Here is a 14,316-nt window from a genome sequence, read left to right as displayed (position 1 = left end):
GTGAAAGAAAAGGAAAAAAAAAAATCCCCAAACCCAAACACATGCAAACATGAGGCTCGGGAGAAATACGCAAGCTGGGGAAGTGAGAAAAAAATTGAACAATAGCGATAGAAGTTACTATCGGGAACCAGACAGAAATACAGGATACAACTCAAAGTGCCTTAGCGAAAGGAACAGAATCACCAAATGGACATTACTTTTTCTAATGGGAAAACAAGAAGCTTGAAACAACAGGGGACGTACACACAGTCAAGCTAGCTCAAATGAAGACCTAAACACATTTGGTATTTATAACGACCTCGCTGGGAACACCACAGACAAATGAATGGCTTCAGTTCAAAGGCCCACTCTTAAAGCCAAAGAACCAATATAACTAAGCTTTACAAAGAGAATTACGACCAGTGCTACACAACAGCTTTGCAGAAAGAATGTCGATGTCAGGGATCCCAAGCAAAGCCTGTCAATCTATGACAAGAGAATAAGGAGCACACAATGGTGCACAAAGGTGGTTGCTGGGTGTGGGAAATGCAAGGACATGCATGACTGGTTGTCAAGGGACGATGGAGGCACAGGTAACATCAGAGGAAAGAAAAAAAGAAAGGACTACTGCACACCACATATTACTGGGATCAGAGAGGCAAAAAAACCCAAAACAAATGAAAGGCATAGGTGTTTGTTGGATTTATGAGAGCTGTTTTAGAGAAAAAACAGATACATGTTTAATAAAGTACCTGTAAAAAGAGGAGAAAAAATGCTGCATGCATTTATATATTTTTTTTTATATTTGGGGGGAGGTAAAGCAGCCATGCACGCCTACACAGAATTTCTTCAGGCCTGTAAAGGAAAACATTTAAGTGTGTGTGAGTGCGTGTGCATGCACAAAAGTGGGCACATGCAGCCGAATGGAAAAAGACCGAGTACTCACAATTTCTTTTCCAGGGAGAGCAAGTGCATAAGTGTGACAGTAGAACACCCAGAAATAATGGGAGGAGGTGAAGTTAATGTAGAAAAATGTCCTTAACGCCAACTGTCATCTATATTATTGATATGTCACTGAGGGGCACTGAGCTATCCCCGTTGAGACAGATCATTAATTTCAAATTGTAGATATAATTTATACTTCCCACGGTATTCAACTTGTAACATTTCATCAAGAAGGTTTTAAAAAGGAAGAACTCGATTACAATTTTTTTAAAAAAACTACAATTAAGGGACTCAATGGAAATGCAAATTAAGAAAAACTAAGGAGAAAGAAGGTAGCAATCAGACATCCAAAGAGGAGGGAGAAGAAAAAGCACTACCTTATCTCTCAGTTATTGGGAATATACAGACAAAATAACAGAAGCAGGAAAGACACTGTGGTTAGGACAGATAAGAGAGATCAAGCTGAAGTAACACAGTTGAAGGAACAGCAGAAAAGTTCAGTGCTTTGGTTCTCCACAGGTTAAAATAACTACTATTTTTAAAAAAAAGGCAGGAGGGAAAGGGGTAAACGAATCCTACAATAGGGCTGAACTGTAAGCCTTCCAAACCCCTAAACGCTGTAACAATGAAGAAGATAAAACCCCCCTACCTTAATCATTAAAAATAATCAGTTACAATAATTAAAGTTACTTTTTAAAAAAGTAAGTTACAATAATCTTAGATTTTATTTTACTGCTATTAGAAGTATTGCAGTTGAACGTCCAGCTATTACTTTGATAGACTGATTTTACTCTTTTAACTTTAAAACTCAGGTAAAGAAGTCGTATCAAGTAATAACTTGTAATAACAATTGCTGACCACTCCCTTCCTTTGGAAGTAGCCCATTATTAGAAATGGTTACTGCAACTGGCAACTATGGAGTGCCCACCATCCAGCAAGTATTATTAAGACCTCTAGAGCTAGAGCAGAGTTTCTGCCCTACCATACTAGCTGAAAAGGGAGCCAGTGACACTAACGTGAACCTCCAAAGCCCCTTTGGTCAGCATGAAGACCAAAAATTACACCATTTATCACTATGCTCTGTTGCTAACAAGAAAGAAGAGACAAAACGTTTCACTAAGGAGCATAAGCTTATACACAGTATATTGTTGAAAAGAAAATATGCATTACTTCTTGGGGAAAAATGACATGACAAATACATATGCCCGCAAGCAGTCATTTGCAAAGGAAAGAGAACAAAATTACATACACGTTGCATGGCACAGGAGGAAAGGTGAGCAATTCATAATATTTTTGATGGAAGGAGAGAAGAGCATGCATGCTTGAGTGGGCAGGAAGGCCACAAGCATCTGGGGGAAGCAGCAGGAATGAAGGAGAAGAGGAAAGATGCATGGGTTCATGTTATACAAAAAAAACCAAGAAGCACAAGGCAAAATGAAAGCAAACCTAGGAAATGAAAGAAGAAATGTGGCTGTTGCAGAGGAAGAAATATGAAAGGAAACAGATGTGCCTCCTTCAGTGGATGGAGGAGAACTGATGTACCCAGTGAAAAGTGGAGACAGCGTATCAGACAAATTCCACAGGGATCACCCTTTTCCCCAGCAGTCCTTGCATGCAACCAAGCTGCAGAGTTAGTGGTCTGGTACCTTAGAAATGAAGATGCCTTCATCAGTGGGATCAAATGGGTTTCCAGCATGACCTTTTGCTCCACCCCGGATGCTGATGCCCAGCTTTTCTCCTGGAGCCTTTTCAATGCATATTTCCTGTAAACACAGAAAAGGTCTCCTTGTTTCTAGGTCATGTTCAGACAGGAGCTGTTGAAGAAACACTCCTAGTAGCTGGCCATATTCTAAATACCCTGAAAAGGACCCGAATTAGGCCTTTCACCCATTTGACACAGACTTTTGATGAGACTTCTGCCCTTTTCTGTATTTCTGTCCCCTGTTCAGGTCTGGTCTTCAGGAAAACTGGTAATTCTTTGATCACAGTATCACCATGGGCATGCCAAGAGGCCCTCCACAGTCCTCAACTGGATAGATACTTACAAGAGATATATATTTGGATTCTGCCCAAAGGGAAGGAAATTTCAACCAGAAGGTTAATTTGCACTCTAGTTCCAGACTTCCAACCAGGTAAGGAACTGCCTTGAAAAGTGATCCTTCTATAAAGAGAAGTGTGATTCCCCGCCCCGTTCTCTTACTCAGAACCTACCTGCATGCCAGGTGGTGGCGGATCTCGCCTTACTAACATAGTCAGCTCCTGGGTGTTAGAGAGCAGGGCATTCACTGCTTCCTGGTGGGTAGCATGGCGCAGGTCAATACTATTTACCTCCAGGATCCTGTCCCCTACACGGAGCCCACTGCGAGATGCCAGTCCACGGGGAATGACCTGCAAAGGATCATTAATATTACAACTAGAGAAGGAAATTCCATCTCTCCTTGGAGAGACACCGATTGTGTCCCTAGGCTATCCTCCAACATCCTGAGGCCTGTTTTGACTTCTTTCTCCGCAACCCAAGAGGTAGTGTTATCTGTGAACCCTGGCAAAGAATGAAGTAAGATTTGCTTTAAAGTGCCATTCAATATGCTCTTATATCCTCATATTATCATTTTCATCCGAACCACTCCCGTGTCAGCTTTCCCATGACTTAGCCTGTGACTGTAACCAGAAGACAGCTTTCTCACAAGAACTGTGAGAAACTCAAATGTTAAACTGCAGGGCTGTTGCTGGAAGTGCATCATCTACCAGTACAAACAGCCACTGTACCAGCACTGACAGTGTGAGTACACCTCCAGTCCTCAAGAAGTGCTCTAGAGGAGATCTTGAGAGCTACAGAGTTACTAACCAAGAAACCTAACTTCTATTCCTGGTAAAACAATAGGGTGAACAAAGGAAAAGATCTGTGAGCATGTAGATAAGCAAATCCTGCCTCATTGACCTGCTGAAGCACTGCGAGAGAAACAATGAACACATGAAGGAAGCAATCTGGTAGATGTAACTTCTCCACTTCCGAATGGTTCTTGACAAGGTCTGATGCAAAGTCTATCAGAGAAGCTGTGTCCACTAGACGGGAGGAAAGGCCATTTTAATGAAAGCTGGTTAAAGGAGAGGAAACAAAGGGCAGGGCTGGACAGCTGCTGCTCAGGACACAGAAGATTCACTGGTAGGGTGCCTGAGGGGTTGGTACAGGACTGGTGTTATTCAGCACATCCACTTGTAACCTGAAAAAGGTAGTGAACAGTGAAATCTCCAGATCTGCAGATGATATTGTGCTGTTTTGAGCAGCCAGACACCACCCTGGTGGTGGGGAACTTCAAAAGGGGTGAAGAAAACGCGTTAAAAAGACATGAGCTTCAGCACAGACAACGAGTCTATGGAAAAACACCTTGAACCATGCACACACAACACTGAACTCAGAAACAGTAACTCAGGCAAGTTCCTAGAGACACTCACATGTTCTCTGAAATTATGGGCTCTGCATGCAGGAAGAGACAAGAAAAAGCCAACAAAACTTTGGGCATCATCAGAAAGGGTACTGAGATGAAGACAGACAGAATCACGTACATACATCTCCAGGACTGTTCAGTTCTCTGTTCCAAAAAAGGCAGAGCACATGGGGACCCAGAAACTGCACCGAGGACTATGCAAGGATGATGGTGACAGGCCACAGGGTAAGGTCTCCAACACCAGTCAGAGTATCCTTGGCGCTATCCCTGGCACTTCCACAAGGAAGGATAAAGCTTTCAGGGTCTTGGGCTACAGGGAGTGCCTGGGACCTCTCCCTGGGGCTGGTGGTGCTCTCACCAGTGGAAGGTGGGCTCTGATCATGGTGCCAAGCTAGCAGGTGAAGAAGCTACAGGATGAGGTGAGCATACTGCATAGCATCAGTGAAAATGAACAGGAGAGCAACAGGCTCTTTGCAGAAACACTGCAGAGAGAATAGTCCCAATCCAATGTTGTACAGAAGAAGGGTCAGCTACAGGCTACGCTTAAACAAACAGCAGAGGCTCCCAAGCTGGAGAAGGCTGGGAGCTTGAGTCTGTTGGCAACACAGTGAAGAGTCCTTCTCACTACGGTCACGCACCTGAAATTTTACAAGGTGTAGTGCCTTGTAGCAGATGAGGAGAAACAAACCACACAAAAGGAGGCACTGAAGCAATCCCAGAATGAACACGTCGGCACCAACAGGAAGCATCAGGTTAAACCTACTGCAAACCACTTCTGCAAGGGACAGAGGCACACATCTGTCAAACAAGACATGCTGTTTCAGAGGCTTGTTGTTAGCCAGAGGCTTGGATCCAGTATGCTCTGAAAGGCAGCTAAGGCACCAGTATGCCCTTGCAACCCTTGCAGCAGTGGAGGGTGTAGCCAGCCAAGGGAAGTGATCGTTCTTCACTGATGAGTGCTTGTGGTGTTGCATCTAGAGCACAAGGCAGACTCTGATAAAGTGGAATGAGTGGAGCAGAGGGCCAAGAACATGAACAGGGGTGTTGAGAATACATTGTACAAAGAGAGGCAGAGACCTGGGGGTTTTCATTGTTGAGAACGGGAAGCTAAAAGGGATGTTGCCGTTGTCTTCAACTACCTAACACAATGGTACAGAGAAAACAGATGCCAGGCTCTTCTCAAAGGCACACAGTGGTATAGGGAGAGAGGCACGGGATCCAAGTTGGAACAAGGAAAATTCTGTCTAGATATTAGGAAAAAAACATACACCATAATAGTAGTTAAACAGTGGAAGAGAAGTCCAGAGAGGCTGTGAGATCTCCATCTCTGAAGATACTCAGAACTTGACTAGACAAGGCTCTCAACAAGCTGATACAGGCTGGCCCCATGCTTTCAGTGAGATCAAATAACCTCTGCAGGTCCCTTCCAACTTGAATGATCCTGCGATGCTACATCTTGAGAAGGACATAGCTGGATTAGAGGAGGTCTGGAGAAAGGCAACAATGAGGGGATGAAGCAGCACCTTGCAAGGAGAAACAAAGGCCACAACTCTCAAGTTTGGAGAGAAAGCTGAGGAAGGAGAATAAGTGAGGTTTACAACACTGAAGGTGGTGAGTAAGCTGAATACAGGACTTCTGTTTACCAAACTGACAATACCAGAACGGAGGAGCATGTCCCACAGTGTAACCAGTGGGACACTGGTTTAGAGCAGATCAAAGAGTGCTTCTTCAGGTGACAGGTAATGATGTTCTGGGACTTGCAGGCGTAAGTGTTGGAAGAGACAGATTCAGTATGCCCAAGGGACAAGAGACGTGTGGATGCAGAAAGAGCTAGGCAGGGATGTCCTCTCTAACACCCCTAATCCAGTAAGTGTGGATGTGTGTGACTACAAAGGGAATGACCTGCAGCAAGTGGCTGGTTTTTGTGCTGTCTCTAAATAGCGTCAGCTAATGCCACTACTGGAAAGAGAGCAGTGGCCCACAGGACACTGGCCTGAATGCAGAAGAGTGTGTCTGTTTTTCCTTGCAGTAACACACTCATCACACTAACACTTTCAGAGTCATGACTGGTTTTCCAAAATGCCTGCGTCTTTCCAGGATTCATTAAAAGCTAACATAAGCTCAGCAATTTTAAAAGCTAACTCTCCCCAAACAGTTCAGCATGAATTAGACAGGTTTGCAGGCTTTTATGTGCCATTTAGGTTTCTACAACAGCAGCCGTATGTCTAGTATAGGCTAACTCTTTACATATGTACGCATCCTTCTCCCATCCCTTTTTCTTTTCTCTTTAATTTATTCTGTACTTCTTAAGACTCTTGCATCAAAATCTTTCATCTTAACCCCAATAATTAAACAGCTCAGGAGTGTCCACTGCTAGGCTGCTCACACAGGACTCTACCTTTGAAATGAAGACACCTGGTTCATGAATCCCAAATGGATGGCTTGAATGGTCACTGCCTCCTACGATGCTGAGTCCCAGGGGACCACCTGCTTTTACAAGGTGAATTTCCTTGAGGGAACAAGAAGCAGAGTCAAAGGGAATAAGGGATACCACATAAGGACTACAAACACTGAAAAACACGGAGTGAGGGATGTTTTACTTGAGTGAGCACAAGGTAAGCACCCACAGAACAAGGAGATTCCCCATTACTTCTCAACACCACAGTTAACACAGTGGAACAGCCCTCATCAGACTAGCAATTTTTCAAATTAAAAACACCCAAGATGACACTACCCCATATCCCAATAGACAGACTCACCTCAATGGGATACTGATCCTCCAGGCCTTTAGACAGATGGTTCCTTTGCAGCGAAGGTGTCTCCTCCGGTGGGCTCTCCCCATGGCTGGGAGGCGGTGGTGGGGAGTGCATGCGCACTCGTGGCACGCCCGGCGAGTCTCCCTCGCTGAGCTGCTCTACACCCTCTCTCTCTACCAGCAGCACGATGGTGGGGGAGGATGCGGTAAGCAGCGCTACTGCCTGATCATGCCTGGCTTCTGTCATGTCTACCCCATTGATCTAGAACAACCCGCAAACTCAGCGTCAGACCATCACCCGAGTACACCCTGTCATTTTAAGCACTTAGCCAAGCACTCTAAGGGACCCCGTTCTGCTGGAACACTGCCCCGTCTCGAAAGCCTGTTCCCCAAAGCAATTCTCAGTCCTTCCTATCTGGCAAAGGGACACTGAACCTGTTCATTCCCACCTGACCAGAATCTTCTTCCTAGACTTACCAGCCCCTTTTGCACCTTTTCTGTATACCTCCAAGCCCTAACAGCATCAGCAACATTCCAGGGGACCATGAAAGCTAAGTACGATGCCCCACCTCCTGGAGCACTACAAACCTAGCTATTGCCCAGATGATACTGCGGCTCACGCATTACCAGGAAAGTACCTGCCATTCCTTCTGGGCTTTGCATTCCAGCTTTCCTACTGGGTCACGACAAAAGAAGCCCAAGAGGTTGCACTACAGGAACAGATCCAATATGGGAAGACGACAACACAGTGATTGCCAGAAGTGATGCCATGGCACATAAACGTGTCATAGCACCAGCTGCCTTTGCACTAGGCCATTTGCCCTTATCAATCACTCTCAAAGCCCAGACACAGGCACTGAAGAGCATGACCTGATGTGTAACAGGACCTGTCACTGGCCACAGGGTTACTGTCCACCCATGCTGGGCAAGGTTACAGCAGTCTAGGGAAGATGTCAGTTTTAAGCCATAAAAAGTGTACGCCAGGTATAAAAAGACTTGGAAGCACTGAGAAAGAGACTGTTAGTCCACAGTGACTGACTGGCTGACACAAAAAGAAAGCTAGAATTCTTTTGGACAAGAAAACATCCAATATGCTATGCCAAATTAATCTCAAGAATACATCTACAGTTGTCTTGTGGAATCAGTGAAAGATATAATGCTTCAGACAAAGAGGCACTTCTAGTACGCATAGGGAAGAAACGATGTCATTCGTACAAAGCATTGAGGAGAACTCATCTGAAAAATTACACTATTCTCATCCTTCACATACACAAAATTATCTAACATAAGTTAACAAGATGCGCAGAAAAAAAGCTGCTATGACAGGCAGGGAAACAGAGAGACTTTCATACAAAATTAAAGATTTAAAACAGCTTGCCTAGAAACTCAAAGGACCAGAAAAGATGTGACTGTTCTCCATTAATGTATGAGGGATGGAATACTGAGAGGAGAGCTAAGCTAGAAGAACACTGCCAAAAGGATGACACTTGCCATGAAAAAGCTGAAGCTGAAAATGAAAAAGTTTCTAGTTCTTAGGTTCTGGAAAAGCTTTCCAAAATTAACAATGAGGACATGAAAATAACAGCTGTTTGTCAAGACAGAGTTTGATCAGCTTACAAAATAATAACATGACTTTGTAACAGCAACTGAATTGTGTAGCCCAATTCCTCACTGGCTGATTCCTTGAAATAATATAGTACTCCCCAGTACCTTCCAAGAAAGCAGTTTCTGGACAAAGCTGACTGCACACAGTCTGTCAAGACTTCGTCCAGAACCTCCATAAACACCGCCATCACCCTCACCCAACCTGCCCCATCCCATCCAGAGCCAAGTGTGCTGTGCTCCGTATGACATGGAAGACGACAGGCAAGACAGCCCTGTCCTGTGCTGGACACAAACAGCAAACTCTCGGCCCCGCAGCATCCCCTCTACTCAAAGTATTGTCCCCAAAGGGACACCTTTGGCACCAGCCATAGAGAACAAACAGAAGGCTGTGAAGGCATGCCAGCCTGCACATGCATGCAGGAAGAGGAAGGATGTAAAGGTAGCTGGGTAATGGCTGCTGAGCATAAAAGACAAGGCAATAAGCAAGAAAGATAATTAATTAAACACACAGGTGCACAAACCTTAATTAAATGCAGATAACAGAGACAAGACTCAAGACACTCATAGATGGATCATTAAAGGAATCATTGAAATGGTAACAATTGAAGAAATGCAACCAAAAACTTGGTAATCAATTTGCAGAGGAAATCAAGATTATCGTGGGTTATCAGAACAGCTCTCAAAGGAAAGAGCAAACTTGCTACAGGAAGTTTTAAGGGGCATTGTGGGAATGTGCAAAACTTATTAAAGGATCACAGGTGGGAAAGGGCAGTGGATAAGGAGGAGAGAGGAGGAACAAGCATGGGGAAATGGAGAGGGTGGAAAGTAAAAAGAGGCTGATAACAGGCAAGCAGGCTGCTGGTCAGTGTGCTTGTCTGGCCAAGCCCTGTGCCAGTTCACCATCTTTTTACCAAAAAAAAAGGATGCAAAAAAAAAAAAAAAAAAAAAAAAAAAGAGTACCGCCTGCTCTATCTTTTTACCAAACTCTGTTTGTATTAACTGGGTGAGTTTCCTCTGTATTCTGGGTAAGCGTACAAGATCTACTAGCAAAATTCAAGTCAGACCAGCCAGCAAATAGGAATCCAAAACACGCGAAGACCCAACAGCTGGCCCAGAAACCAGATAAAAGGCTCCTGGTCTCACCAAAGAGCCTTGAAGAACTTGCCGCTTGGGCCAGAGACTGAAGAGACCTGCAAACACGAATATTTATGTGAGCTGAGTGAGGGAGCGTATGTGCATGTTCCACTAGCAAACCTTAAATCTCATTAGCCAGAGGGTAAGAACAGAGTTAAACTGGCTGCATTGTTCATGCCCTATGAGGACTGTTTGTGTTCATGCACGCAGCTGTAAAGGTACTGACCCCTTCTTGCCTGTGTAAACCTGTGGCCAGCCAGTTAAGTGGAATCTGCACTTAGCCTTCCTGATGGCTGGAACCTGGGAATGGGGAAAAGCAGCAGCCTTGTGTCCAGTGGACTGGGAAGGGAGGATCCCCTTGGGTCCTCCCATCTGCCAGATACACCAATTTTTAACAAAGATGACATGCGGAAGAGGCGTGGCCCTTAGGTTTTTATCACCAGATCAAGGCCCAACATATTCCACAGACAGACCTGCTGGAGCAGCATGCACTCTTGACTTCATGCATTCCCCTCTTATTTTTCTGCCACTGCCAAGATGTATACCGAAAGTATACAGTGGTACTTCCCTGGACTAGTGAGCAGGGACACAGGAACTCCCCAAGTGAGAGGTACATGATATATAACAGCCTTTGATGGCATTTTACTCATTAACTTCTCCATTACCTGGCAATCATGATGCCTTCCCAGCTTTTGGACAGCTTTCAGTGGCCTTTATTGCTATGTCTCTGCTTAGCAAAAGAACAAGGCCAGCCAGTGCAGCAGCTATCAAAGTGCCCAGAGGAAGGGTGCAAGTGTCATCTAACCTCTCCCAGAGCCACACATTTTTCTGTGTGCCAGGGAGCTGTATTACTCTGGCAAATTTCTTAGTGATCAGACTGCTGTCATTAGGACCCAACGTGTCGCCTGGTGCTACTACTGTAGCCTCTACTGTACTACAGTACTGTACTACAAACCTCGCCCAGAATGAGTTTTCTTCAGTCTACTCCCAGTCCTATCCCCAAAAAACTAGCGGCCCTTAGCCACTGCTCCCAATCCTGCACCCTCCCTGCTAGATCCCCATCCCACGATTCGAACTCTCCAACGCTCCCCCACCTTGCAGTTGCCTGCTCCGTATTTTCCACTACCAAAATCACTCTCACGACGCCTGTGATGACTCTCAAGATATACTACAATATGGGGAAAGCTGGAGAGTTAGTAGACAATCACTGGTGAGTTTTGTGGGGTGTTAACTTTGGAGAGAGATCTCGGCTGGGCTCTTCAGTCCATGTACTCAAAGCTCCCTTAAGAAAGTAAAAGGAGCTATCCCAGTCCTCCCCCTGCAGGGAAGTCCAGGACGATTTAGAGTACAAGGGAAGAGTATGAAGCTGTGCTGTATTTCTTTTCCTAAGAAAACAAAAATTCTTTGGCAAAGTGAGAACTGAGGCATGACTAGGAGACTATGTTTCTGGAAATGGGCTTCTGCCTGCTGGACCTATGAAACCACCTCTGTGTCCTAACAAGGGCCCTCCTGCCTTCCCCATGCAGATTACAGGGGAACACATGCAACCTGCCCATTCCAGGAAACACCACATCCTGAAAAACTTTCCCATAAAAATGGGCAACCGCTGCTTCAAAAGAGTTGCAGTAAAGAGGAAATTTACAGGTTGCTCTGCGGGCACTGCTTTGGAGTGAACAGACACTCCCTCAACATCCAGTATCACTGAGCCAAGGCAGCCCTGCAGCTCCAATCTAGCACCAGCTTTTGCCAGAGATACAGCAGAACTCACACCACTGCTCACACATCTTTTACAGCACGCAGATATTCTCAAGGATAAATATCACCAAGAAGATACGAGAGGCTTCAGGATGTAACACTACCACTGTGTGGATATCATACTTAGCAGCAAACTCCACAAGCAGGAAAGGCAGGATGGCAACTGCTGCCAGAAGGCATGGCTGTTGGAGAGGCGACAGCCAGGCAACTCGCAGGAAGGCACAGAAGTTACATAAATAGCCCAGACTAGGTAAGTGTTCTCCTAGAAGACAGTAATTTGTTCCTGCTTTCAGCATAACTGAGCACAAGATTTGAGCTGCAAGTGATGATCAGCACCAAACCTCTTATGACCAACACACACTTCAGCGCGGGTAACAACCTCGAGAGCAGAGGACCATGCTTGAAAGCACCGACCTACTTCCTACCTATGCAGGAACACTGCACTCATCATTGCACTGACGACAGCAAGGCCTTCGTCCACATTATCATCTAACATAGGCCCTGAGTTCTGTAAGCCCTGAGCCCATACACTGCAGTCTGAAGACACTGCAAGCTATTACTAGAGAATTAGATCTGCTTTTCCTATGAAGCTGCCCACGGATATAAATAGAGCTGCTAATGTGGGGTGGGGACAGATTTGACTTGACTCTATTTCTGAGATCTCATGTTTCCTTCTTGCCACAGGTAGAGAAAATCAATACATGATAAGCTGTGTGCCCGCAATTATGCCTCTCAGTCATGCCTCTGTACCAGTGGAGCATCAAAAGATGAATAAAACCAGAATAATTTAGGTTGCATGGCAACAATCAGGGTCAGGGCTTGATTTTGGGAGGAGAGGGGAGCACCAGCAACGAGGGAGAGATGCTGTACCAGTTCAAGTCTCCTGCCAAGATACGAATGTCAGACCTGGGCTAGAGCTCCACTAAAATTTTGTGCCAGAGCAAATACAACACAGCCCCCAGCCTAGGGATAGAGCAGACAGAAGCCAGCACTGACAAGGCTGTATCAGTGTTTACTCACGCCAGCTCTGTGGTAACACGTGCTCTTACCACAACAGCTGGATCAGAAACCCACCACCAGCACCAGGATGCAGGAGCTTTCACTTGGAGGCAGCATGCGAGCTTGGGAAGAGGGTCAGGAGACTCAGCAGACTCTCCCCGCAGGAGGGGGAGCAAGTGACGCATTAGGCAGAGAGACTTGGGGTTAGAGGCAACAGTGAGATCCATACCACCGACACAAACAGGAAAGGAACCCGGGGTCGGAGTTTCAAATGAAAGCAGGGGGAAGCACTGCAGTACACCCTGCCCAGCTCCACACCACCCTCAGGCATCCTCCCTCTGCTTCAGCCTATGCTGACCCCTGCCACCCTGCTCTCCACGGAGAGCCCGTCAGCTGTGCCCCAAAGGGGTTCCCTCCCCACACACTGTGCTGCGGCAAAGGCCGCCAAGGCTGTCCTACGAGGCCCTGGAGGGACACCAGGCTAAGGCAGTGCCATCTTATCATCCCTCTCCAGTACAGCCTGGACTGCCACATGCCATTCCTGTGGGGAAGCACTCACACGCAGCGCTTGGGGAAAGGGGAGGCATTAACTGCATTAACCGCACCCACTACAAGTCACGGGCAGGGGTAGAACTACCAAGATTAAATGCTCTCCCAGAAGGCCCAGGAACTGAAAGAAGGACCCCCAAAATCCACCTTCAATGACAGAAAAGCAGTCCCTGTACAAGGAAGGGCAGGGAGCTGAGTCAGACCCTCTTCCCTGCACACCCACACTCACCGAGATGACCCGATCTCCTACGTGCAGGATCCCGTCCCGATGGGCTGCACCACCCTCTGCAATCCGTGAGATAAAAATCCCCTGAAACACAGGCAGAAGAGTCAGAGCAGCCTGGGCTTCCCCTCACCAGGCCTTGGCTTTCCAGAATAGTTCCTGGACACCAGGCAGGTCTCAGCCCTTCCCCCTTCACAGACCCCTCCCCTGCCCTGGCACTTCCCATTCGTTTCTCACTCCACACAACCCCTCTTCTGCTCCTACAGCCACCTGCAAAACCTCCAGCTGCAGCAAAGCCTTCATGTGGCTGGGAGCCCAGAATATGTGTCAAGAGGACAGCAGCAAGATTAAATGTCACTGGCAGGGACTGTGAGCCCCAGCTCCACCTCCCTCTAAACTTCTCTCCTTCCCCAATTTAAGAGCAGATTCTGGTGCTCAGAGCCCGCCTGGCCCACCAGCCCAAGGCCATGCTGCCATGATGCATGCCCATGGGTAAGGAAGACCCCCGTGCTGCTCCCCAGGTAGTTCTGAAACATGGGGATTAAGCATCTTCCTTCTCATGGAATCGTTACTGACCGTGTCACCAGCCCGGTAGGGTGTAGAGCCTTTGCCACCAGCAATGCTGAAGCCCAGACCCTTCTCATTGCGCATGAGACAGGTGGAGTATCTCTCTGTAGGAGGTGCCCCCTCGGGTCGCTCTGGGAAGCGTAGACCACCTCGCCTTTCACGAGGGCTGTAGTCATCCTCAGGGCGCAGCGGTGTGACAGTGATGGCATTCTCTGGTTCCACCATCCGCTCCCGCAGAACTGTCATGGAGACGGAGCTTCCCGATCCACGCAGAGCTTCCACCGCCACGTGATGCTCAGCACAGTGCAAGGACACGCCGTTCACCTGGGGACAGACAGAACCAGGCACAGCGCTTACCT

The 14,316-nt window shown here is 46.7% G+C and overlaps 1 protein-coding gene across 40 annotated transcripts in view; it reads right to left on the bottom strand.

Moving 5' to 3' along the window:
* Positions 1–14,316, bottom strand: part of SCRIB (scribble planar cell polarity protein) — a gene marked incomplete at its 5' end in the record, with an annotated part of 116,403 nt that overhangs the window by 49,352 nt on the left and 52,735 nt on the right. For 39 of the 40 annotated variants that reach the window (XM_080381617.1, XM_080381655.1, XM_080381625.1 and 36 more), the window contains 6 exons: positions 2,571–2,687; positions 3,136–3,312; positions 6,769–6,879; positions 7,130–7,387; positions 13,397–13,477; positions 13,967–14,281. In XM_080381617.1, the coding sequence (XP_080237743.1) occupies positions 2,571–2,687; positions 3,136–3,312; positions 6,769–6,879; positions 7,130–7,387; positions 13,397–13,477; positions 13,967–14,281 (1,059 nt within the window). The remainder of the gene's footprint in view (positions 1–2,570; positions 2,688–3,135; positions 3,313–6,768; positions 6,880–7,129; positions 7,388–13,396; positions 13,478–13,966; positions 14,282–14,316) is intronic. The other variant, XM_080381647.1, reaches the window with a different exon arrangement.

This window comes from Falco punctatus, assembly GCF_963210335.1.
Source record: "Falco punctatus genome assembly, chromosome: 3".
NCBI classification, from domain to species: domain Eukaryota; kingdom Metazoa; phylum Chordata; class Aves; order Falconiformes; family Falconidae; genus Falco; species Falco punctatus.
This window is presented reverse-complemented; position numbering and strand designations above follow the sequence as displayed.